The sequence below is a fragment of the Mastigoproctus giganteus genome, chromosome 3 (assembly GCF_048544385.1).
Source record: "Mastigoproctus giganteus isolate SK-2022 chromosome 3, ASM4854438v1, whole genome shotgun sequence".
Lineage (NCBI taxonomy): Eukaryota > Metazoa > Arthropoda > Arachnida > Uropygi > Thelyphonidae > Mastigoproctus > Mastigoproctus giganteus.
Genome location: NC_143577.1, coordinates 68,425,190 through 68,451,564, shown reverse-complemented (window position 1 = coordinate 68,451,564; position 26,375 = coordinate 68,425,190). Strand labels below are relative to the sequence as shown.

Below are 26,375 nucleotides of genomic sequence, written 5' to 3'. Positions count from 1 at the left end.
AAAAAAAAAAAAAAAACTTGTTTTATTATATATGTGGGTTTCAACCAACTTTTGTCTTCAGAATACCAACTTGCCTTCTGCTGCTGTGGCATCTGAAACATACCACCTCTTTAAATTTGCAAATGAAATCAAATCCTCCAATGGACCTTTCCCCACTAGTATTCTCTAGTTGATTATTCAGTATTTTCTGTTTTCACTTTGGCATACCATGAATTGTGAGAAATCAATTTTCTGCTTAGCATTTACTCCCAAGCAAGTAAATGCTTATCTTTCTTATATGTAATTTCCAAACTCACATGACACCGATGAGAGCTATCTAATCTTATTAACATAAATTAAAAATTAATTAAATGTAGAGCTTTTGTTTCACTGGCTTTGTAGAAACTAAACATGAACAGCTGACAAAAATACAGAGGCTCAACACTGCATATATCAGATGCCATGCGAGCATCAATGTTTCATTTCAGATGAGGTATCTTAAATTCTAAAACATAAGATAGAAACATTATTATTGATTTCTGACATTTATTTTTAATATTTTGCAATTGAGTTTAGTGAATCATAATAGAAAAGTTTTCAATTCAGTAAAAAGAAAAAAAATTGTATAATTAAAACAAGAAAAGATGTCTCTCAGATGACACACCGGCATATTCTATTTATGGCATGGGCAACAGAAGGCTAAATGTACTTAAAAATGTCAATTTTTCACAAAGATCAACATTCAATCTTTAAATTGTGTACTAAAAAACTTAAGTGGTGGCGTCTGTATCATTTTCTCACTTCTCCATGCTATAGTGAAGCAGAAATAACTGGTAGCCAAGAATTCTGGTCTCTTGGCAAAGCTATTGGCCGCAACTTTTGCCCATCTTTGCTCCCACCTCTGTCAAAACCAGATGGTTCTGTTGTCATTTCAGCCAAGGATAAAGCTGACCTGTTAGCATCCCATTTTTCTTCCAACTCGTGTATTAATGATCTTGGTAAAGCACCTCCCACCATTCCCAACACACTCCATTCAATGCCTCCTGGGGTCTTCCATCAAAAGGATGTCAGAAGGATTTTGATGAATCTTGATGCTAAAGAAAGCTCCAGGTCCTGATGGTATTTCTCCACTTGTTCTCAAAACCTGTGCTCCTGAACTTACTCCTGTTCTTTGCCGCCTTTTTTCACTTTCTTATTCCAAAGGTGTTTTTCCTTCTGCTTGGAAATTTGCTCATATCCAGCCAGTTCCTAAAAAGGGTGACAAATCCCTCCAATCCAATTATCGTCCCATTGCAATTACTTCTACTCTTTCTAAAGTAATGGAGAAATCAATTAACCGCCTAGAAACCTTCTGTCTGATCAACGATCGCCAGTATGGATTCTGTCAGTGTCGATCCACTGGTGATATTCTGGCTTATGTTACCCATTTATGGACTAATTCAATGGAAATGTTTGGTGAAACACAAGTAGTTGCTCTTGACATCTCAAAGGCTTTCGATCGTGTTTGGCATAAAGGTCTTCTAAACAAGCTTCCATCTTATGGTTTGCCAATTGTTTTTAGTAATTGGTTATCCAGTTTTCTCTCTGATCGCTCACTAAGGGTGATGGTAGATGGCTCTCTGTCTTTTAACCTCTCCACTAATGCCGGTGTCCCCCAAGGTTCAGTTCTTTCCCCCACTCTTTTCCTCTTGTATATTAATGACCTTCTTCCATTGACTGGAAATCCTATCAATAGTTTTGCCGATGATAGCACATTGTATTCCACTTTCCATTTTGAGAAACCTTGTCCTGCTCAATCAGCTTCAACTTCTCGAAAATTAGCATTAGCATTAACTTCGGATATCGCAGAGGGAGAGATGGAATGCCTTGATCCCCAACCCTGCTGGCAAAATCTTCTACCAATTCCTTAAATGCCGATCTTCAGGTAATTCTCCAGTGGGGCAAAGACAACTTAGTTGATTTCAACCCTTCTAAAACTCAGTCTTGTCTTATATCTCGCAAAAAAGGATTCTTCTGCTCCCATGCTTACCTTTGGTGACACTCCGATTTCTAGGCAAGTTGATATATCTCTTTTGGGGATTACCCTGACTTCTAATCTCTCTCTTGGCACAAGCACATTACAAATATTGCATCCTCTGCATCTAAAAAACTTGGTTTTCTCTTTCGCTCTCGGCATTACTTTTCTTCCAAATAGCTGTTCACTCTATAAAAATCGCAAATCCGCCCTACCATGGAATGTTGTTCCCACATGTGGGGCGGTGCCCCCAAAACCTCTCTCAGGCTTCTAGATTCCATTCAGAAGAGGGCAGTTATGTTAATTAATGACTCCTCTCTAAGAGAGTCTCTCCACTCGCTATCTCATAGACATACTGTTTCTGCTGCATGCCTTTTCTACAGATACTTCCATGGGCACTGTTCTTCTGGATTGGCTTCTATTATTGCCGCTCTCACTTTCAAAATAGTCCGAACATGTGCTGCCACCAGCCAACATCCATTTACTGTCCAACTTCAAACTCACAGAACCAACTTTTCATCTTCGTCGTTTATTCATTCAACTGCCGTTTTCTGGAACAACTTTCCTTCATGCGTATTTCCTGAAAATTACAGTCTACAGAAGTTCAAGTCTAATGTCAACAAATACCTTTTTTCATCTTCAACCTCCAACCCAAGCACGGTACCAAGTACTATAGATTCTAATACCTCTCGTGTTTAGGGGTTTTCATAAAAAAAAAAAAACTCACCAGCATCACCCATATTGCCATGTGTGGCTATTGCAGAATGTGAATGCAGCTTTCTCAGACTGTGTTCAAGTATTGTGATTAGGATAATGTCAAATGATCAGGCAATATGTATGTAGGAAATCGTGCTAATGTTAAGCCATTAGAAACTGATGGCATGAAATTCCATTAACACTAGTGTTTGGCATGGGGTTTAAAACTCACCACATCTTAAAATACTCATAGCATGGTCAGTTTAGACTACTAATATTTGTTGAGAAAAAAAAATTGTGGTCAATATCATAATAATTATAATGGTATTTTTACCCTTTTTTCTATCTCACTATTTCTGAATGAATATTTTATCTTTTAGAGTTGCTAAACATTATGACTAATTTAAAAGCTAAACTGTTATTTAAAAAAAAAACAAAACTTATTTTTAGCTAACTACAGGTCCTCTAACACGCGTACCATCCCAGATAGGTTAATGCAACTGCTTTAAATATTTCACATGCATCTATATTTAATTTGAGCTTTTGATCAATAAAGTTATTTATTTTCCCACCCTTTTAATTACATTCTTACCAATAAAACTCAAACTGAGCATCAAACACATACAACCTTCTCAAATAAAGTTGAAATGTTCAAAGGATTAACTTCACTAGTGTCAAAGTCAAATATTTTACTGCTGCAAGAAAAATGCCTTGCAGTTTTTTGTTCCCCCCCATGTGGCTTATGTTATTGAAGGATAGCATAGCACTGCCACAAACAATCCACTGCACAAGCAGGGAAACAACCTGAATTCTGTTCACAAAAAGGTGCACAACTTAAGTCAAGGAGGAAAAATCCATTCTGAGGATTTAGACTAGTGATATCCACAACTGCTTACTGCTATTGACACATTATTAAGAATTTCCTTGAAATGTATTGAAGGGTGCAACATGACTGAATTTTTTTTTTTTTTTTATAGGCCCGACACTGCCAAGTGATCACGACAATAGCACATGTGTTAGAGTTGATTAAGGTTAGAATCCAAATGCCTGCTAAAAATGATTAATCACTGTATTTCATTTTTAACAGTGATAAAAACAATTATGTTCAAGTAATCAAACTGATCCTTCAAGTTCCTTTGACCTATGTGGTCATCCTTGAGTCTAAACAGAAAACCTCATGTACACAACAGGTTTTTTAAACTGAAACATCAATAAGTTTAAAATCTTGATAAGTCTTTGTTATACATATAAAATTTCATATCAAATTTACGTTGTTTTTCATAACTGAAAAACAACACTTAGCGTTGTTTTTCTGTTATTATTTGGTAAAGTAAAATCAGGTCAACACTGTTTCTATGGGAGTTAAATCCAAGCAGAGTGGGCAGGGAACACACTATGGTATATTCATTACATTATTAATGAGATAGATGGATGCTCTCTCTCTCTCTCTCTCTCTCTCTCTCTCTCTCTCTCTCTCTCTCTCTCTCTCTCTCTCTCTCTCTCTCTCTCTCTCACACACACACACACACACACACACACACTGGGCCATTGATAAAATTACATGATCATCTGTCATTAAGTCTCATATGAAATGTACTTGTGCTGTATCAATTGTTTAGAATGAACAGTTTCAGCAGTTAAAGCATTAAGTAAAGTTCAAAGTTACAGTATTGTAATGGATGATTCAAAATTGGTGCAACACAAATTGTAAGAGTTAATTCATGATGGGCCACTTGATAAAATCTGATACAGTAGCAGCCCTATCAACTCCAAATGTCCAACAATTGTAGTAATACATTACCTTTCGGTCACTAACCAGTAATGTTTGTTTAAACAAAGTTCAGCGTGTTATTTTCCCAAAAATAGCACATATTCATAATTGCACTTTCAAGATCACTGGATTTTTATTTTCCACATTGCTTTTAAGCAATGTGGAAAATTCAATATGTGAAGATAGCATACACTACCTTCACATATTGAAAGAATTAAAAGTCTAAACTGAATCAGAAATATGAACAATAACTGTATCAATGTTATGCAAACTAGGTCAAATGAACAATAACTGTTCAAATGCTTTGGGAAGAAACAGTGTTTGAACATTTATTGTTAAAACACTATGCCTCTTCCCAAATGTAAGTATAAACTCTTTTCATCAAACATGTAAAGAGTGTGCTTACATTTGAGAAGAGGGCACGTCCAATTTACCTGTTCAATGCTTTTTTTATGTAGTTAGATATATAAAAAATATCAATAGTAACATTATTGTGAATAATTTGTTTGTATCAATTAAGCTAACCCAAAAGAAAAAAAATTGCAATCATCAGTACCAGGAAAACTGAAAAGCTGCATATCCCAAAATAATTCTATTATTTTCATATCATTCCAAATTCTTGAATAATTAAGTCTGTTATAATCATCAAATATCATCCACATGGAAGTTTTGCATATCTGGACACCACTCTGTAGATAGCTGGTCACTACCAAAACACCACACATCAAACAACTTAAATATGCTTGTAGGCCTTCAAAGAGACAGTACTATGATGGTGAATACAAAATTCTGCAGTCAATGGAGTTAACACTTCCATATGTAATGATAATAGGGTACCATATAAGCTATCGGTCTGTATATAACATTTCAATGGTAAGGATGATCCCTAAGTCAATGACTGGTGAAGTGATTTGTAAATGGAAGAACTGTGCTGAAGACTGTCAAGAAATGAGCCAGAAAACCTTTAAATCTGATGCAATGTGATACGTATATGAACACACACACACGCGCACACATTCAAAGAAAGTGCATCACCCCTTAAAATTGTAATTGTCGTCCAAATAACGTAAGTTTTTGGCAATATTTCTTCCAGATTGCATCAGATAAGACTGACACGCATAGGTGATGACGTAATATTGTATCAGCTGTTGTTATTTGGTTTTTAGGAGCATTAACAACTAAGGCCATATTGCTCCGCGGATATACAGTGGGCATTCCATGACCTTTCTGCATCCTCCGTATTTGGCAGTCACAGGCTCGAACCCCGCTCTAATCAAGAAGCATGTGCTACGCACTGCTGCTCCTGCCCACCTGGCTACGGAGGCGTCTCAGCTATATAAGCACACTCTGCAAGAGTTGCAGTCATTCCTTGACTGTCAGGATGGCGAGTTACATGCAGTTGATGCCATGAAGAAAGAGTGCTATTCTTGCTTTATGTGAGGAAGGATGTTCTTCCCGTCATACTGCTTAGAGTGTCTTGTAATCAGTCGACGGTGAGTAGATTTCTTTCCAAACTCAAGAATACTGGTTCTGCTGATCCAAAAAAAAAAAGGAACTGGATGCAAATGAGTCTCTATACCAAAACAGAACACGTTTTGAAGCACTTACGTCTTAACCGTAAAGCTTCTTCGTCTGAGCTGAAAAGAGAATGATAAGAACATACACGAGTGGTAGAAAGTGCAGTAACAGTCAGAAGATGCCTCTTCAAAAATGGACTTGTAGCTCTTCGTTCTAAGAAGAAGCTCCCCCCTCTTCACACAAAAATTGAAGGCCCGATTAATTTGGTGTCATGTTAAATGAACCCCTGAGCAGTGGAAGTCAGTTATTTTCTCGGAGAAGAAATTCAACCTGCATGGCTCTGATGGGAGACAAACAATTGGCCGTAGACGTGGTGAAGAATATCATCCAGACTGTATGGTGTTTACAGTGAAATTCCCTACCAGCCAAATAATATGGGGGTGCATTTCGTATTGCGGAGTAGGTCGCCTGCAGTTTATAAAATGTGCCGTAAATGCCAATGGATACCTGGTTATATTGGAAGGCAAATTACTGCCAACCATTAGAGACCATTTCAACCTGCTAAGTAACTGCATCTTTCAGGATGACGCTGCTCCTTGTCATCGGGCAAAAAGTGTAAGTAGGCACGTCTTTAGTTTACTTTAGCTTCATTTCTGCATTAGAGGTTCGACAGTAATGTGTTTACATTTGTAACATGTGGAAAAAAAAATTGGAAGAACGGCCCATTACAACTTTTAGCTGGCCAAGAAACAGCTTGGACCTGAATCCTATAGAGAATTGTCGGCATTGTGTGGAATCTGCAGTGGCCAGAAAGAAACCAAAGACCCTTTGTGAACTTCAGGAAGCCATAATTCATGTTTGGAACCATGAACTATCAGTTAATTGTCTTCAAAAATTGATCTTGTCAATGCCTCGGCGGTGTGCTGCTGTCATCAGGGCCAGAGGCAGTTCAACTAAATATTAGTTTGCACCTGGTGAACTTTTCATTTTGTTTTCCATTTTTTTGTGACGGTATGGCATACCGTCACCTTTATTAACAGTGACGTATGACATTTGGATGCAGTGTGCTTTGAAATTTGTAATATTCCATAAATTTTTTTCACATGTTTATTTACTATTCAAATAAGCTTAAAATTATTTAACTAAATTTACATTTTTCACTGTCTATTGTTAAGATATTTTCTATATAAAACCGTATAACCATTTTTATAATTCTAAATTACTCAGTCGTGCCTCTGTTTAACGAAGTCCTTTTATAGCGAATTATTTTGACTTCCCCTTGGAAGTTACATTTAAAATAGTTTCCGTTGAGCGAGAAAATTTTCATATGACGAATGGATTAAGAGAGAATTAACTCGGTACCCCCTGTTCGCTTTTCTGGCCTTCAGGCAATTTAGGCAATTAGTGCTGCAGCGCGAATTAAGAGAGCTGAAGGGATTACCATTCTACAACTTAGTGGTACCTGGTAAAACTATCCAACCACCCGTCCCACATAAGGAGAAGTCGTGCTGGTCTGCAGTGAGTAGATCAAGGTGTATTCCCAATGGGCTCTGGTCCACTTTCTACTGCAGTGGTGTCCAAACATTTCCCGTACAGGGGCCATATTCAAAAAAATTCAAAGTTAGATTTCTTTAGTGTGTTACATTTTCCATATCTTGTTGCTTGTAAAAGTAAATTTGAAAATATTCGAAACTTTTATTAAGTACAATACACAATTACATTTACTGAACAAAACATTTAATTAGAAAATGTTTTTGATAATTAACAAGATTTAAAATGCTGTTTTAGTTCACTTTCCGAGCAGGCCGTAGGTTGGACACCTTCATGAATCTACTGTAAGCGGCCCCGTTCGAGAATTAGAAAAGTGATTTTCTTTTACCACAACAAATAATCATCTGTTGTTTCGCGGAAGTGCATTATCCACATTTTTCCGTAAATTTTCTCTATCTCTGTTTACATGGTCACAGTACCTGAATATCCGAATGACACTGACATTTTGGACAGTTTCAAAAAAAATTCAAATTTAAGAACTAGTGACAATACCGATGACAAGAGAAGGAAAACGAAGATAACGAAGTTATTAAACCTTCTAAGCATGAATTGTTGGCATTTGGTGAAAATGAAGTTAGAAAATTGTCAATTAGGTTACAGTTCAATGCAATTCGTGGATACCTAACTGAAAAGACGGTTTAGGAAAAATTGAAGAATTTGATGGATGCTCTGTGTATGATACCAATTTCATCGATTGAATATGAACGAGGATTTTCACATATGAATCTGATTGTCAGAGCCCAACCAGAGCTTTGTTGATGACAAAAACAGTTTCTTCACTACTGTTTCTTAAAATTGTATGCCCACCGCTCACCTGCTTCGATCCAGAAAATGTTGATTCGTGGCTTCTTCGGAAATGTCATTCAGCAACCGACACACACAAAGAGGTCGGCATAGGGTGTCGGATGAAAACTTAATAAAAATTTGGAATATTCTACAAAATATTTATTATAAAATTATTTTTACTTATGTTATTTATTTTTACTTATTATTTTTAGGAGTCATAGTCTAACGAAGGACCCTTAAAATGTCACTCGGTTGTCTGTCTGTCCATCCGTCTGTCACGGCATTGTATCTCTGGAACCACTCAACCTGTTGACTAGAAATTTTGCATGGGTTTGCAAAATTCCAACATAATGCCGTATTGATCATTGTTGACAAAAATTTGTCTGAGAAATGGGGGGGGGATAAAATGTCGTGGACAACTTATAGCTACACTGCTGGAATGAACTCAATGAGTATGTTTAAAATATAATATTAAAATTAAAAATGGTGGCGCCAGACAGGAAAATGTGAGTAATTTTCGTGTCCCCCCCCCTCTATTTCCGTCGCTAACAGAGCTAAAAATTTAAAAATCACATTAGCTATGCGTTATTCGATGCCTATCGAGAGAAAACTATTCCGATTGAAATCTATAATTTATTTTTGTGTTAAAATTTAAAAAAAAATTTTTATTGCACTTCGATAGCACGCTTCTTTGTACTAAGAACTCTCCTTTTGGTGACAAAAAACATTGCTAAATAGTTAGTTAATAATTCTATAAAGGTCATTTATAAATTTTGCGACCAGAAGTATTTTTAACAATTTTCAAAGCTGGAGTTGTCCCGGCAAGGAGATACTCAGAGAGCCAGTGTTGAGGCAGTGGGGGTGGAGAGGCGCCTGCGTGGAGTCTTGCACGGCTCTCACCTGCCAGTTGCTTCTCCCCTGAGATTTTAATTGCTTCTCCAGGAAGAAGTCTGAGTCCCTTCTCCCACCCTTGGCATTCATAACAACTGGAAAGACTCAAATAGACGTTTTCGTTATTTCCTAAGTTTTAGGCCAAGCCAGGGTACTAGAAACGTTTTTCAGTTACCATAAAAATCTCTATTTGAGATACTACACTAACGACCATTCTTGTCATTCTGAGTGCCAGGCACTCAGTAGTTGACCGATTTATTTACTTATTTTATTCACATTTTATATATTTTTCTATATATACTTGAATAATTAATTTATACTTAATAAACTGTGTTAATATACTAAATTTGTTGTTCTTATTCCAAAAACATTACTACAAAAGTAACAATATCGGGAAAAAAGAAATTTGAGTACTTTTCATATGCTTTTATTTTCAATTTTTCCTGATAGCAAAGAATGAGCACCGGCACCTATTTTTTTTTTTACAAAAAAAGCATTGTCCATTTAAAATGATAAACCGAAGCAAATTGAGGGCTTCTGATAACATTTCACCCAAAATTGTCGTGTTTACCAAAACTGTTGTATAAAGGTTGCAAATGCTCATTTTGGAATATTTTGAGAGCACCTGTCAAATATTACTTAGCTTTGCCTCAACTATTAATACTTCTATTTGTGATGCTAGTCATTAATGTAACATACCATTATGAAAAAGGGTTAGAAATATGAAATTTCTAGGCGATGCACTTTCTTTGAACACCAGTGTACATAAAAAAACTAAAAAAAAATGTTTAATATTAAAAAATAAAGAATATTTAAATAAAGAAAGAATTAAAAAATAATTCTGTCATTGTTATTTGTTTCTTTGCTCATTTTCCCCTTTTTATTCCCTCATTGCTTCTATACAGAAAACTTGTAAAAAAAAAATTTGCCCAATTTTGGTACAAATTATATTTTTAATTGTATTGTTACTGCTTATTATATATTGCATATTACTTTAAATTTTTGAAATAAAATAATTTATTAGCATTAGCATTTAGCATTAGTAGAGGCATTTGATGCAAGAAAGCAAGCTTATGCAGCATCAGCCAAAAAAAAAAAAAAAAACCCACTTCCACTTCACCCCTCTGTTCGTTCAAAATACCTGTCCAGCTGAGCCTTAAACTTATTTAGGCTATCAACCTCCACCACAAGGGATGGAAGTCTGTTCCACCAACCAACCACCCGCTGGCTAAAGGCAAATTTCCGCACGTCTATCCTACATCTGTCTTTCCTCAATTTGAATTCATGCCCTCTCAGGTGATTTTTCTGAGCTAGAGGAAGAATCCCATCAGCATTGAGCATGCTTAAACCATTCAAGGCTTTATACACCTCTATCAGATCACCTCGCTGGTGCCTAGTCTCCAGACACTGTAATTTGCAAAACTTAAGCCTTTCTTCGTAAGAGCACCCCTTTGTTCCATTCACTAATCTTGTTGCCCTTCTCTGTACTCGTTCCAGCAGCTCTACATCCTTCTTGAAATGAGGCCTCCAGACCTGTATACAGTACTCTAGGTGTGGCCTGACCATTGCCTTATACAATGGAATAATCACCTCCTTATCCCTGCTGGAAAAATTCCTGTACATCATTGACAATACTCCATGAGCTACTCTTGCAGCCCGTCTGCACTGCTCAGAGAACTTCATATCTGCCTGCACAACCACCCCCAAGTCCCTTTCATTCTCTACCACTATCAATGTAGACCACAGAGTTGATACGTTGCTCTGGGGTTGCTGTTTCCCATGTGTAGTACTTTACATTTGTCAATGTTAAACTTCATTTGCCACCTCTCAGCCCATCTGCTCAACCTTTCCATATCCTGTTGCAGCAGCATAGTGTCAGTAGTGTCCTTGACAACCCTGCCAACCTTTGTATCATCTGCAAACTTGGACATTAAGCTTGATATACCATCATCAATATCATTTGTAAATACAGAAAACAATAATAGACCCAACACTGAGCCCTGAGGGACTCCACTAATAACATTAGTCCACGATGAGCAGTGTCCATTGATTACCACTCTCTGTCTTCTCCCCCTCAACCACCCCTTTATCCATAGCAGCAATTTGCCTCCAATGTCACACTTTTAAATTTTAAATTATTTTAAATTTTATTTCAGACTGCAGTTAATTGAACACTGTTTGAACAAAGAATCACAGCTGTTAAATGTTACTACCAATGTGGTCAAATGGTGCAGAAGCAATTTAGCATCTAAGCTGAATTTAATAACTAAAATAATTTGGAAAATAAAACTGTCCTCTATGCATTCCAATTATACTAAAATAATAGTAATAATGATAAAACTAGAGTTCGGCTTTTATTCTACCAATTGGTTAATAATTTGTACCAAATTCACGCAAAACTTTCTGGACACCTGTGTGTATATATATAAATAAAATAGCATAATCAGTAATTTCAATTATGACACTCTTATGTCCATCGGTAACTGAGTTAAGACATGGTTACACAGCACGTAGGGGCAAGTACCAGTTTTAAGATTTGGATGAGCATGAATATATAGGATTAGTATTAGCATTACATTAAAATGCAAAAGTTTAAACAGCATCCATAAAAAAATATTAAAATTACCCCAATTTTCTCATTCCTTTCAATAATATTTTCCAAACTCTCCTTAAATTTATTCAAACTACCCATCTCCTCAACATTAAGTATCAGTCAATTCCTTTATTCCATTATTCACTTTCTTTTCCTTTATTCTACTACTAAAATATAATACAGAAAAATTCTAGACTGCTACACTCCACACATACTGCATTCTTGAATAAGTGAGATTTAATATCTAACAATATAATTTATTAAATATTATATCTTTTAGTACTGTAGTTAACATTTATGAATTCAAAACAAGTAATTAATGCTAATTCAGACAAACAAACATCAACTGCAGTGTGCCAAATAAGACTGTGCAGTAAGCAATTTTTTTCCATTTTTTTTGAGTAGTGCACACCACTCTGACTCAAACTAAAACAGAACAAAATAAATATCAATGTAAGAAATCCATTTGAAGACTGAGATAACCTACAGTAGATAAATTATTGGATGCATATAAAGTATCAGGTGACATAGGCAAAGGCAGATTACAAGAAATCTTTGGCAAATGATGCAAAGAAAAACAGCAGAGTTATTTACTTATGTAAACTCTAGAAGGACAGGGATGAATCAGATTGGACCACTAACATATATGGGTTGACTATTGATGATCATGCTCAGGTAGCTGATAAACGGAATGAGTATTTTGCATCTACATTCACACGAGGAGTTATTCAATGAGGGGAGTGCCAGAAGTTTATCAAACTAACAGGGAGCTAAGTGATTTTGTAATAACTGAGAGCAAAGTGGAGGAGAAATTGAAGTTAAACATAAAAAAGGCACCTGGGGTGGACGGGATCTATCCAGTTATATTAAAGGAAGCAGCAAAGGAAGTAAGCAAACTCTTAGCCATAATTATGAGAGCTTCCTTGGACTCAGGGGTGGTCCCCGTGGACTGGAGGTGTGCAAATGTATCACAAATTCACAAAGGGAGTTCAAAAGGTAACACAAGTAACTATAGACCTGTTAGTTTAACTTCTGTTCCGGGGAAAATAATGGAATCACTGGTTAAAGAAGCATTGCAAGATCATCTAGACAAGACAGCAGTAATAGTTAAGACAGCATGGGTTTGTTAAAGGGAGGTCTTGTCTGACCAATTTGATTGGATACTATGATGTGGTCACTGAATGCCACTAATGACACTGAAGGAACTGGATGCCAAAAATAATTTTATTATCATATACTTGGATTTCAGGAAAGCTTTTGTTACTGTTGCACGTGGAAGACTGCTGTACAAATTGGAGAGGTATGGCATTAAGGTTAAGTTAGTACAATGGATAAAGGGATGGTTGAGTGAGAGACGACAGAGTGATAATTAACGAGCACTGCTCTTCGTGGTCAAATGTTATTAGTGGAGTTCCCCACGGTTCGGTGTTGGTCCCATTGTTGTTTTGTATATTTATCAATGATATTGATGAAGGTACATCAAGTTTAATGTCCAAGTTTGCAGATGATACAAAGGTTGGCATTGTTGTTAACAACAGTAAAAATAGTTTGCTACTCCAACTGGATCTAGATAAGTTGGACAAATGGGCTGAGAAGTGGCAACTGAAGTTTAACATTGACAAATACAAATTACTGCATATATATGGGGTAGCAATAACTGAAGAGAAACATGCCAACTGTCTGGTACTATACTCGGGGAAAGTGGAGAATGAAAAAGACCTGGGGGTAACTGTGCTGTTGGATATGAAGTTCTCTGAACAGTGCAGACAGGCTGCCAGAGCAGGCCATGGAGTTTTGTCAATGATATATAGGAATTTTGCTAGCAGAGACAAGGCAATGGTCAGGCCACACCTAGAGTACTGTGTACAGGTCCGGAGACCTCATTTTAAGAAGGATGTAGAGTTGCTAGAACAAATACAAAGGGCAACAAGATTGGTGAGGAGAACAAAGGGGTGCTGTCTTGTGCTCTTCCCAAGAAAGGTTTACTGTATTTTCCCATGTATAAGATGCACACTTTTTCGAAAAATTTGGGGTCTAAAAATTACATCTTATACAATGGTTGTAGATTTTTTTACTTGCATTTCCCGCTTTTTCGCGCTCATTGTTTTGCACTTGTTACCAGTATATTAGGTTACGTTTTGCCACTTTCTGTCCAGAAATGGCTCAGAAAAGATTTTTTTACAGTTCTGAATTCAAGTTAAAAGTGATCCAGTTTGCAAAAGTGAATGGAAATCATGCTGCTGAACGTAAGTTTGGTCCTCCTCCGACTGACGGGAAGAAGTAACCCTACAGAAAATGCCACGGCAGAAGAAGGCCGTGAGAGGCAAGTCAGCAAAATGGCCTGATTTAGAGAGGGAATTGAAGATATGGATTGAAGAACAAAGGGCAATTGGAATTCCTGTGTCCAAAAAAGATGATTCAACATGAGGCAAGAAGAATTGCTGATGAAAAAGAAGTTATTGATTTAAAAGGAAGACACAATTGGTGTTTCAGGTTCATGAAACGGAATGGATTAAGCATGCGTACACGCACCAGACTTGCCCAAAAGATGCCTGAAAGCTATGAGCAGAAGGCCCTTGAATTTCATCATTTTGTCATTCAATGTCAGAAGACACATCAGTTTGAGTTGAGACAGATTGCAAATATGGAAGAAGTCCCCCTTCAATTTAATGTCCCAAGTAGTAGTGGCATGTGATGCAAGAAACCAAGTGTATGAGCTTATGCAGCATCAGCCCAAATAAAAAAAAAAAAAAAAAAAACACACCATTCCCTCCAAATGTCTGTCCAGTTCCTCCTTAAATTTATTTAACCTATCAACTTCACACAACGACAGATGGAAGTTTGTTCCAGCAATTAACCACCCGCTGGCTAAATGCAAATTTCCGCACATCTATTCTACATCTGTATTTTCTTAATTTGAATTTATGCGCCCTTATGTTCGTAATCTGAACAAGTGGAAGGATCCCATCAGAATCCAGCGTGCTCAACCCATTTAAGGCCATATACACCTCAATCAGATGGCCTCGCAGGTGCCTCGTCCCCAGCCACTGCAATTTGCAGAACTTAAGCCTCTCTTGGTAAGAGGATCCCTTCATTCCCCTCACCAATCTTGTTGCCCTTCTCTGTACACGTTCAAGCAAACACCTCCTTCTCCCTGCTAGCAAAATTCCTATATATCATTAACAAAACCCCATGGCCTACCCTGGCAGCCTGTCTGCATTGCTCAGAAAACTTCATATCTGACTGAACAATTACTCCCAGGTCTTTTTCATTTTCTACTAACTTAAGTGTAGTACCACACAGTTGATACATTTCTCTGGGGTTACTTCTACTCATATGCAGTACTTTGCATTTTTCATTTTCATTTGTCAAGGTTAACTTCAGTTGCCACTTCTTAGCCCATCTGCCCAAATTATCTAGATCCTGTTGCAGTAGCATACTACCATTACTGTCATTAACAACCCTGCCAACCTTTGTTTCATCTGCAAACTTCGACACTAAGAATGATATACCTTCATCAATATCACTGATAAATATACAAAACAACAGAGCACCCAACACCGAACCCTGTGGGACTCCACTAACAACATTAGTCCACGAAGAGCAGCACCCATTAATTACCACCCCCTGTCTTTTCTCACTCAACCATCCTTTTATCCATTGTAGCAACTTACCCTTAATACAATTTTGCTCCAATTTGTACAATAGTCTTCCATGTGCAACAGTGTCAAAAGCTTTCCTGAAATCCAAATATATGATATCAAAATTATTTTTTGCATCCAGTTCCTTTGTAACCACATCATAATATCCTATCAAATTTGTCAGACAAGACTTTCCCTTAACAAACCCATGCTGTGTCTGAATTATTGCTGTAGTCTTGTCTAGATGGTCCTGCAATACATCTTGTCTAGTCTTGTCTAGATGGTCCTGCAATACTAATCAGTGACTCTATTATTTTACCCAGAACAGAAGTTAAACTAACTGGTCTGTAATTACTCGTGTCACCCTTCGATCCCCCTTTGTGAATTGGGGATACATTTGCATATCTCCAGTCAGTGGGGGACCTCCCCCCAGTCCAAGGATGCTCTCATAATTATGGCTAAAGGTTTGCTTAGTTGCTTTGCCACCTCCTTTAATATAACAGAATAGATCCCATCCACCCCAGGTCCCTTTCTTATGTTTAACTTCAACAATTTCTCCTCCACTTTGCTCTCAGTTATTACAAAATCATTAAGCACCCTGCTACAATTTGATAACCTTCTGCCATTTTCAAACCTTAACAACTCCTCATGTGTGAATGTAGATGCAAAATACTCATACAGTTTGTTTGCTATCTAAGCAGGATCATCAACAGTCGAACCATCGATATCAAGTGGTCCAATCAGATTCATCCCCTTCCTTTTAGAGTTTATATAAGTAAAGAAATCCTTGCTGTTTTTCTTAGCATCTTTTGCCAAAGATTTCTCGTAATCTGCCTTCATCTGCCTAACCCTCTTTCTGACCTGATTACAGACTAGCTTATATCTGCCATAGGCTTCTGAGTCGCTTGATAATTTATATGCATCCCACGCATTTTTCTTCTCTGTCACGAGTCTCATTAGTTTATTTGATAACCATTTAGGCCTAAACCTTGAACAATGTTTCTTAATAGGTACGAAACTTTTAGTAGAATCCACGATTAATTCCTTGAATGCTTCCCACTTAGAATTTACTGTTGATAACATCATCATCACTTGATCCCACTGTACAGAATTTAAAAACTGTCTGAGACCACAGTACTCACCTTTACGGAAGAAAAAACCCTTTCCTTTACCCCTGATGGTAATTATATCTTTAAGTAAATCCCACATCAGTACACTATGATCACTGCCACCTAGTGGTTCCTTTATTTGCAAATTCTTAATACACAAATGTTCACTGCAGATAACCAGATCAAGAGTATTACCCTCTCTGGTTGCCTCTCGAACATGCTGCTACAGAAAACAATCATCCAATAAATCCACAAAAGTCTTACTAGTGTGTGAGTGACCAACCAACCCACAAGTTCCAGTCAATATCTGGGAAGTTAAAATCCCCCATTATACAACATTCTGATTTACTAGCCCACTCTATTTCTCTGTACAATTGTTCATTGTACTCATTCGAGTCATTAGGCCTATAACACACTCCTACTCTTATTTTTGCCTTCGCAGTGCTTATGTCACACCAAACTGACTCAACAGTGCACTGTTCGTCTATATCAACTGGATGCACTTCTTTTGATTTTATGTTTTTCTTAATTAACAGCATAACACCTCCTCCCTTCCTATCCTGTCTATCCTTTCTGTACACATTGTACTCCCCAAATTAGAGTTCTGCATTCCTTATATCTGTGTGACACCACGTCTCTGCTATCCCAATATCCGCCTTTGATGTCTTGACCAACACTTCAAATTCATCAAATTTATTTATTATACTTCCAGCACTGGTATACATGCAAGTATACATGTACCTAAGTAACAGAACTATTGATAAGAAGGGGGGGGGGGTGAAAACTGTAACTGTGAAGACAAGTGGACATGAAAAGAGCCATTATACAGTTGTTCTAGCCGATGGAACCAAGCGATGGATGGATCAGGATGGGATGAAGAAAGTTTGGAGGAGACCAGGTGGGCTCTTATAACAATCTCTTCAAAGCTGCCAAGAGAGACAAATGGAACCAATGGATGAAGTCTTCTGGGGACAATTTGACACCAGCAGGAAGTGAAGAAACCAACTATAGGAGAAGTTTGTACCTGGGTGAAAAGATCCTGGGATAATATCAAGATTGAGATCGTTTTCAAGTCATTTATGAAGTGTGACATTTCAAATGCCATAGATGGAACTGAGGACGAGGCAATATATGAAGACAGTGATTCGTCATCAGACATAGATGAGGACAAGCTAATGGATGGGAGTTTTGACAGTGATGAGAAGTTGTATGAATTTTATGATGAATAAAACTTGGGTTCAATAACTTTATGTAATACACTTTTTTTTTTTCAAATTTCGGGTCCCAAAATTAAGGTGTGTCTTATACATGGGGAAATGCAGTAAGTTCTGCAAATTGCAGCACCTGGAGAATAGGCACCTATGAGGTGATCTGATTGAGGTGTATATCAGATATCAGGCCTTGAATGGATGAGCAAGCTGAATGCTGATGGGATTCTTCCTCTTGCTCAGATTAAGAACTTGATTGGGCATAGATTCCAATTGAGGAAAGACAGTTGTAGAACAGATATGCAGAAATTTGCCATTAGCCAGCGAGTAGTTGATTGGTGTAACAGACTTCCATCCTTTGTTGTGGAAGTTGATAGCCTAAATAAATTTAAGGCTGAGCTGGACAGGCATTTTGAACGAATGGAAGGATGAAATGGGAGGTTTTTTTTTTTCATAAGCTTGCTTTCTTGCATCGTATGCTCTACTAATGCTAATCTGACAGGAGACAAGGTTTTGAGAAAGTATTGGGTATTTTTAACTGTGCTTATATTATACTTATGTCTGATCTTTTATTCATTATTAAAAAATAATGAATAATAAACTTAAGTATTGAAATCTATAGCATAATCAGTTATTTCAATTATGCAATACTTAAGTTTGTTATTCATTATTTTTTTAATAATAGTTCAACTTTTAAATGCTGTGTTTTTTGGTCACTAGAAATGTTCATTAGTTTTAATGAAACAAAGGCTTATGCTTAATTTTAAATTATTGGTACCACAAAACAGAAATATGATACTATTAATCACTGTCTAATTTAAATTTGCAGAGATGTTTATCGCAACAAAACTTTGACATTATTCTAGCTATAAATTAATCCTATAAGCAACAGATTAATCCAAAAAAAAAAAACCTTGAAATTAACATTTTCCAAAAATGATAATAAATTATTATTTATTCCTATGTTGAACTAAATTGTAAAAGTGAAATAATTACAGAACATCATTCATCTCTATTCTTTACAACGTTCCTCTGACATACATTGCATGACATTATTTGTATAATAATAATTTTATCAGTATTTGTATAATGATAAACAAAAAGATCCATTATAATTCAAACATGGCTAAAAATATATAAATTGCCATAACAACAAACTGTATGTGGCCAGCCACAATGTGATAACAAGGGTATGGCAACCTCTCAGAAGGGATCAGGATTTATAAGTGAACAATAACAGTCCACATTGCAGCAAATAAAAGACTAAAGACACCAATAAGAAAGTACACAAAGTCACAGAGTAGTAAGATAGAGTCGTCACTTGCTCAATCACTCCCAGCGCCATCACTGTATGAACATGGAACTAATGCGGCCATCAAAACCCACAAAGTGCTAATGCACGTGCCCAATGCTAATAAAGTCGTTACTGTACTTGGATTTGATTAGTGTTAATTAAGTGTAGCAAGTCCAATTTACATTGCTTTTTTTGTTATTATAATTATTTGTGTAGTTGTCTACTGACATCAGGGACAGAAAGAAGTGTTTCTTTTGTAACAAATCTGGATTGCAATTCCACCAATTTCCGAAAGAACATTTAAGGTAATTTATCATAATTGATAGAACCGGGCAATATTTAATGAAATGTTAAAAAAAAAAAAAACAATAGCTAATTAATAACTAATTCATAACTTATTACATTAATTAATATGAACAGTATATTGATATTAAATGAAGTAATGGTTTATCAAATAATTGAAGATGACAGCTCCCATCTGTTTCAGTCTAGTGAACTGTCCACAAGAAAGTCATAAGCATGTTTCAATCTTTATCTAAATCTTTCTTACAACTCCAGTATCAAAATTATCTGAATTTTGATGCTCGAGTTGCAAGAAAGAAACTGATAATTGCATTAGCAAAGGAAGCTAAGCTTATCTCTCAGTAACAGCATAAAATATGTCATAGCATCTTTATAGTTTATGAAATCAAGGATTTTATTAAAGACTGACACAGTACTTTATTATTACTATTATTAATTTATTTAGTTTCGTTGCTTGTACTGGGCATATGTCTTTAATAGTCTTGCTTTTAATTTTATGACAAATCAACATGCCTTTTCTTTTTTATACATTATAGGACAGTTCACATGATATTACTATTTCAATTTACAGAAGACTACAGATAATTCAAATCTTTCATACGTAATGAGAAACTTCATAAATTAAAAGAATCAATTATATATATAGCATGGTTTTTTTTTTTTTTTTGTTGTAATGCAAACTCAAATAAATAGTGATCTAAATTAACGAAAGCTAAATTACTTTTGTTAAAGAAAATAACTAACTCAGCAATAAAGCAGGCAAAATTTAGTCACAGATAATTGTCTTCCAAATTTTTCATTGATTCCAGATTTTGTATTTTTGTGTAGTATACAAAAAAAAAAAAACAAAAAAATTTCGTCATTAGGCACTAGTTAGCAGCTAAATGATGCAGTGTTTGTTTCATAGTGTGTGCTATGGGAGTTTAGGGGCACATAAGCTGCTGGGGCTATAGTGCACCTATTCATAGAAAAAAGCTAAATACAAAGTTCGTTTCATAGGATGCCAAGCCTAAAATAATAAATAAATAAAGGAAAAGAATTAAATAAAAATTAAAACTGAAGTCAATTCATTAAATTGAATCCTAAAACAAGAGTTGAGATTAGTCAAAGTGACCAGATGTAGATTTATGGAGTTAAGGTCAAATAAGTAATATTTTAAAATATAAGCCAGATACTGGCTAAAATGCAGCTTAGGAGTTTAAGATGACAGTCATGTGTGCCAGTTGCAATAAACATTAATAAAGAGAATTTTATATATATACACTTCTGGGTTCAGGTGAGTAATTATAGCATGTTTCAGTACAGTGAGACCAGTGCACCTGTCTCACACTGTACTGAAACTTTTCATTACCATCGACCTGAACCCAGTAGTGTTTACATAAAATTCTGCATTTATTAATGTTTATCGCAAATGGCACACATGACTGTTATCTTAATCTCCTTCTAGGCTACATTTTAGCCAATGTGTGGCCATTATATTATAAAAACCATTCAAAAATATTACTTATTAATATTAAATTATTATATTTATGTGTGAAAACATAAGTAAATTACCATATTACACTGGAGAATTGAATTTAAAGGAGAAAAACTGGGGAGAAAAAGGTAGAAGCAAAAAAAGGAGGATTTGAACTGAGGAAGGAGAAAACAGCTTTGCTCGGCATTACCACACGGCTACTGTAACTGTTATGTTCTACTCAAAATCTTTACTTATGTTTATATTTTCTATTCTTCTGTCTTTCATAGTCTTTTTTTGTATTGGAATAATAATTAATTGTGAATATCTCATACTAATAATCATTGAATCAACATATTGTCCATCCCAATTACAAGTCTATAGAAAATTTTACAGGAACTTTGTTCCAGTCTGTTTCTATGTTCATACAATGGTGGCTCCACTTTCTATGCATTTTAACGTATAAAATGAATTAACATTATTTGATTGGATACTATGATGCAGTCACAAAAGAACTGGATGCAGGGAATAACTTTGATATTATATACTTGGATCTTAGAAAGGCTTTTGATACTGTTGCACATGGAAGACTGCTGCACAAATTGGAGCTTTGGAGGCAAACTGCTGCTATGGATAAAGGGGTGGTTGAGGGGGAGAAGACAGAGTGGTAATCAATGGACACTGCTCATCGTGGACTAATGTTATTAGTGGAGTCCCTCAGGGTTCAGTATTGGGTCTATTATTGTTTTCTGTATTTATAAATGATATTGATGATGGTATATCAAGCTTAATGTCCAAGTTTGCAGACGATATGAAGGTCGGCAGGGTTGTCAAGGACACTACTGACATTATACTGCTGCAACAGGATCTGGAAAGGTTGAGCAGATGGGCTGAGAGGTGGCAAATGAAGTTTAATAACACTGACAAATGTAAAGTACTACATATGGGAAACAGCAACCCCAGAGCAACGTATCAACTCTGTGGTACTACACTGACAGTGGTAGAGAATGAAAAGGACCTGGGAGTATTTGTTCAGGCAGATATGAAGTTCTCTGAGCAGTGCAGACGGGCTGCAAGAGTAGCTCATGGTGTCTTATCAATGATATATAGGAATTTTTCTAGCAGGGATAGGGAGGTGATTATTCCCTTGTATAAGGCAATGGTCAGGCCGCACCTTGAGTACTGTATACAGGTCTGGAGGACTCATTTCAAGAAGGATGTAGAGCTGCTGGAATGAGTACAGAGAAGGGCAACAAAGTTAGTGAATGGAACGAAGGGTTGCTCTTACGAAGAAAGGCTTAAGTTTTGCAAATTACAGTGTCTGGAGACTAGGCACCGGCGAGGTGATATGATAGAGGTATACAAAGTCTTGAATGATTTGAGCATGCTCAATGTTGATGGGATACTGCCTCTTGCTCAGAATAATCACCTGAGAGGACATAAATTCAAATTGAGGAAAGACAGATGTAGGACAGATGTCCAGAAATTTGCCTTTAGCCAGCGGGTAGTTGGTTGGTGGAACAGGCTTCCATCCCTTGTTGTGGAAGTTGATAGCCTAAATAAATTTAAGGCTCAGCTGGACAGGTATTTCGAAAGAACGGGGGGGTGAAGTGGAAGGGGTTTTTTTTTTTTTTTTTTTTTTTAGGCTGATGCTGCATAAGCTTGCTTTCTTGCATCATATGCCTCTACTAATGCTAATTTAAAAAGAACTGAGGTGGGCATGTGAATGCACTGATGGAGCAATACACTGAATGTAGAGAGAAGCCTATCCATCTTCAAAGAGGTTCAAGTAAAATATCAAAGAAATGCCACCAACAAAAGTAACAATCTATAAAGTAAATATATTGCATAAAAAATAAAAAAAAACCTCCTAAAATTTAATCTATCCTTTCCCAAAGTCAGAAATCAAGACAAAGAACAATTATAATTTTGGATATTCCTTCTTGGAATCTTAAAAAAAAGTGATAAGTTGGTAAGTATTTAAATGGGAGCACTATTGCCATTAGAAAATACATGTCACTTCACACGATTGACCCATAGCACCTAAAGAAAATAATGTTAAAAGCGGGCTAGCACTACAAGCAGAAGTGTTTTAATGGGAATATTATGTTACTGTTAACAAAATAATACAAAAGAGATGTGCTTGGCCTACACATATGCCAATTTGAAGAAAGTTCATTTGAGATCTTTACAGGTTCAAAAGAACAAAACAGTAATGTCTGACATATCCTCAATTTCTCTGAACACAACATTAGAAACGCCTATTACTACCATCACATTCAATTTAAGAAAGCAATATGAAGGCAGATATGAAGTTTTCTGAGCAGTGTCAACAGGCAGCCAGGAAAGCCCATGGTGTCCTACTGATGATATATTGAACAGATAGGGAGGTCGTGATCTCACTGTATAATGCAATTGTAAAACCACATTTATAATTCTGTATCCAAGTATGGCAACCTCATCTGAAAAAATACATTGAGCTTCTTGAAAGGGTCCAAAGATGCTCAACTCACATAGTGAGATTGGCAAAACGTGAACCATACAAGGAAAGACTGATTGTGTGGGCTACAAAGCTTGACATCCAGGCATCTTAGAAGAGATTTGAAGTTTATAAGCTGAGAGAAGTTGGTAAAATGAAGGCAGAATTTTCATTGCTATAAAGAATTCCAGAACTAGGAGCCATAAATTCAAATTACATGGGGAGGAGGTTAGACTAAATTGTAGGAAGTTTTCTTTTAGCCAGAGAGGAATTTATTACTGGAACAAGTCACCTCAACAGATAGTTGGGGTTGGTTCACAGTTCGAAGAAATTCATTGATCAACTGGATAGTAATTTCTATAGTTACAGTATATTCTCTAGATTTAACTTGTTCTAGGTTCTCAACCTTAATAAATGCCCTGCTCTGTAATAAACACAAATTGGATAGAATATAGTAACATCATTATCATATACCATTATAATGCAAACCAAAACTATTTCACAACTAGCCAGCTCTGCTTAAATAGCTTAATTTGTGAGGAGAATCAAACAGTTTATTTTATTATTTGTTTATTATTATTTTTAATTAATTATCATTCTGAGCTGGTGCAGCAGAAGCCTAGGGTTTATTGCACACCATACAGCTAATACTACAAATATGAGCAACCATGTCACTTGTTAGAACAGCATGTTGATAGGCTGATTTGCATGCTCTGTGAGTCAAAACTATACTCCCTCTGACTAAGCTATAGCACCATTTGAATAAATCTTAAATTCTTTCACTCACTGATGGGATCTGAACCCAGACCTCTCCAAACACATGACAAGAAGTAAAACCATTATATTATCACGGAAATCGCTCTTCTTCATAACAGTTAATATAAGTCAATACACTTGGCTCAAAGTATACTTCATTCTATTAAAAAAAAATTTTAAAAAAAGGGAGGGCTGCATTATAAACTAAAACATTTTTTTGTTTCATGCCAATGTGTTGCTTCTTTTTTTATTTAATATGCAGTCAATAGTAATTAACAAGGCCACAAAGTATTTATTTTTATTCTCTTGTCAAAACTGCTTTGGAGTCCAGGATCTGACATTTAATGCTAATGAAATTAGTAATTTGTGTGTAACACCAATGTCTGGTGGAGTTTATATATATATATATATATATATATATATATATATATATATATATAGAGAGAGAGAGAGAGAGTCAAAAGTAAAGGATGATGATATCCAGCCAGGACCCTGGGTGTGCCAAACCCATACCAGATGTGAGCCCCTGGGGTATCACTGAAATGAGAACGAACGAATTTTCAGATGCTTGCCAGTATAGATGCTTAGAAAATAAATTTAATATGAAAATATGTAAGAATTTGTTATTAATTAAAATATGGGGATTTGTTTTATTTATTTTTATATTTATTTTGTTTTATGCTGCATTAGATATAAATTTGTATTAATATGACGATTGTATAAATTTGATAACACGATATAAATTTGTATCAGTTCTTTCCACAATGAGGAGACTATTTCACTTCCAGCCGCAATATGTGAAACAGCACTATTTTATTCAATGTATCTGGGATAGGGGCAATAACAGTTTTAAATTTAAAAAAGAAAAATCAGAATGATTAAACACTTCCCATTAAAAAAATATTGTAAATTTCGATCTCGCATGGGTGAAGTAAAGCCTTCTGATCGAGCATATTATGCAATATACTTACATGTCTTCCTCTTGTCTTCCCTTCCTTGATTTCTTGTCTTTTCCCATCGGGCTTAAGTTTCATAAGTTATCTAAAATAGATGGGAATTTAGCTTCCCGCTTCTGTATATCTAAAGAATAAATTAAATTTAACAGTAAAATGGAGACACACAGTAACCAGCTGCGTGCGTAAGAGCGCAACTGAGCTCTAGTTCAGCAATATAACTTAAACAGGTATAATGAAAACCAGCACGCTCAAACGTTGTTGCAGGACCATGTGGCGCTTTACTTTCTACGTAACGCAAAGCCGGTGTGATAGAGGTCAGGAGAGTCATCCCACAATTCCAAAAGAAGTCGCCATGAGGGAACTCAATTAAATGCAAAGGTCTGAAGCTTTGAATGAATTGGTTCAAATGCGCTACTATTTCTAATGAAATAAGAGACTGTTCGATTAAAACACGTTTAAGGGTTTTTTTTTTAAAGGTTTACACTTGAATTTTCTTAAGTCACTATCATGAGAAGTACTCATGGCTTCACTAATAAAGAGGTGTACTTGATCCTTTAATGGGAATGAAGCTATGATAAGCCGATCAGAAATTGGATTTATTAAGGGGAACTCTGAGTCGCTTGCAACACTTGTGAGGGCCTAATTAAGAAAGAAAAACTCTGACCACGTCAAAAAAAAAAGAAAAGTTGATTGAGTATTTTTGGCGAATCCAATATAATCCGACTATGACGAGAAGACCCTTTACATTAGCATTAGTAGAGGCATTTGATGCAAGAAAGCAAGCTTATGCAGCATCAGCCAAAAAATAAATAAATAAATAAATAAAAAATAACCACTTCCACTTCACCCCTCTGTTCGTTCGAAATACCTGTCCAGCTGAGCCTTAAACTTATTTAGGCTGTCAATTTCCACTACAAGGGATTCAAGTCTATTCCACCAACCAACCACCCGCTGGCTAAAGGCAAATTCCCTCACGTCTATCCTACATCTGTCTTTTCTCAATTTGAATGTATGCCCCCTCAGGTGATTATTCTGAGCAAGAGGAAGAATCCCATCAGCTTTGAGCATGCTCAAACCAGTCAAGGCTTTATACACCTCTATCACATCACCTCGCTGGTGCCTAGTCCCCAGACACTGTAATTTGCAAAACTTAAGCCTTTCTTCGTAAGAGAACCCCCTTTGTTCCATTCACAAATCTTGTTGCCCTTCTCTGTACTCGTTCCAGCATCTCTACATCCTTCTTGAAATGAGGCCTCCAGACCTGCATACAGTACTCTAGGTGTGGCCTGTCCATTGCCTTATACAAGGGAATAATCACCTCCTTATGCCTGCTAGAAAAATTCCTAAATATCATCGACAATACACCATGAGCTA

General features: G+C 36.2%; 1 protein-coding gene across 1 annotated transcript in view; it reads right to left on the bottom strand.

The window, feature by feature from the left end:
• eIF5B (eukaryotic translation initiation factor 5B) overlaps positions 1-25,268 on the bottom strand; it is a 609,831-nt gene extending 584,563 nt beyond the window's left edge. The window contains exon 1 of the mRNA XM_090369319.1: positions 25,017-25,268. Within this exon, the coding sequence (XP_090225445.1) occupies positions 25,017-25,063 (47 nt within the window). The 5' untranslated portion in view covers positions 25,064-25,268. The remainder of the gene's footprint in view (positions 1-25,016) is intronic.
• Between the last annotated feature and the right edge of the window lie 1,107 nt (positions 25,269-26,375).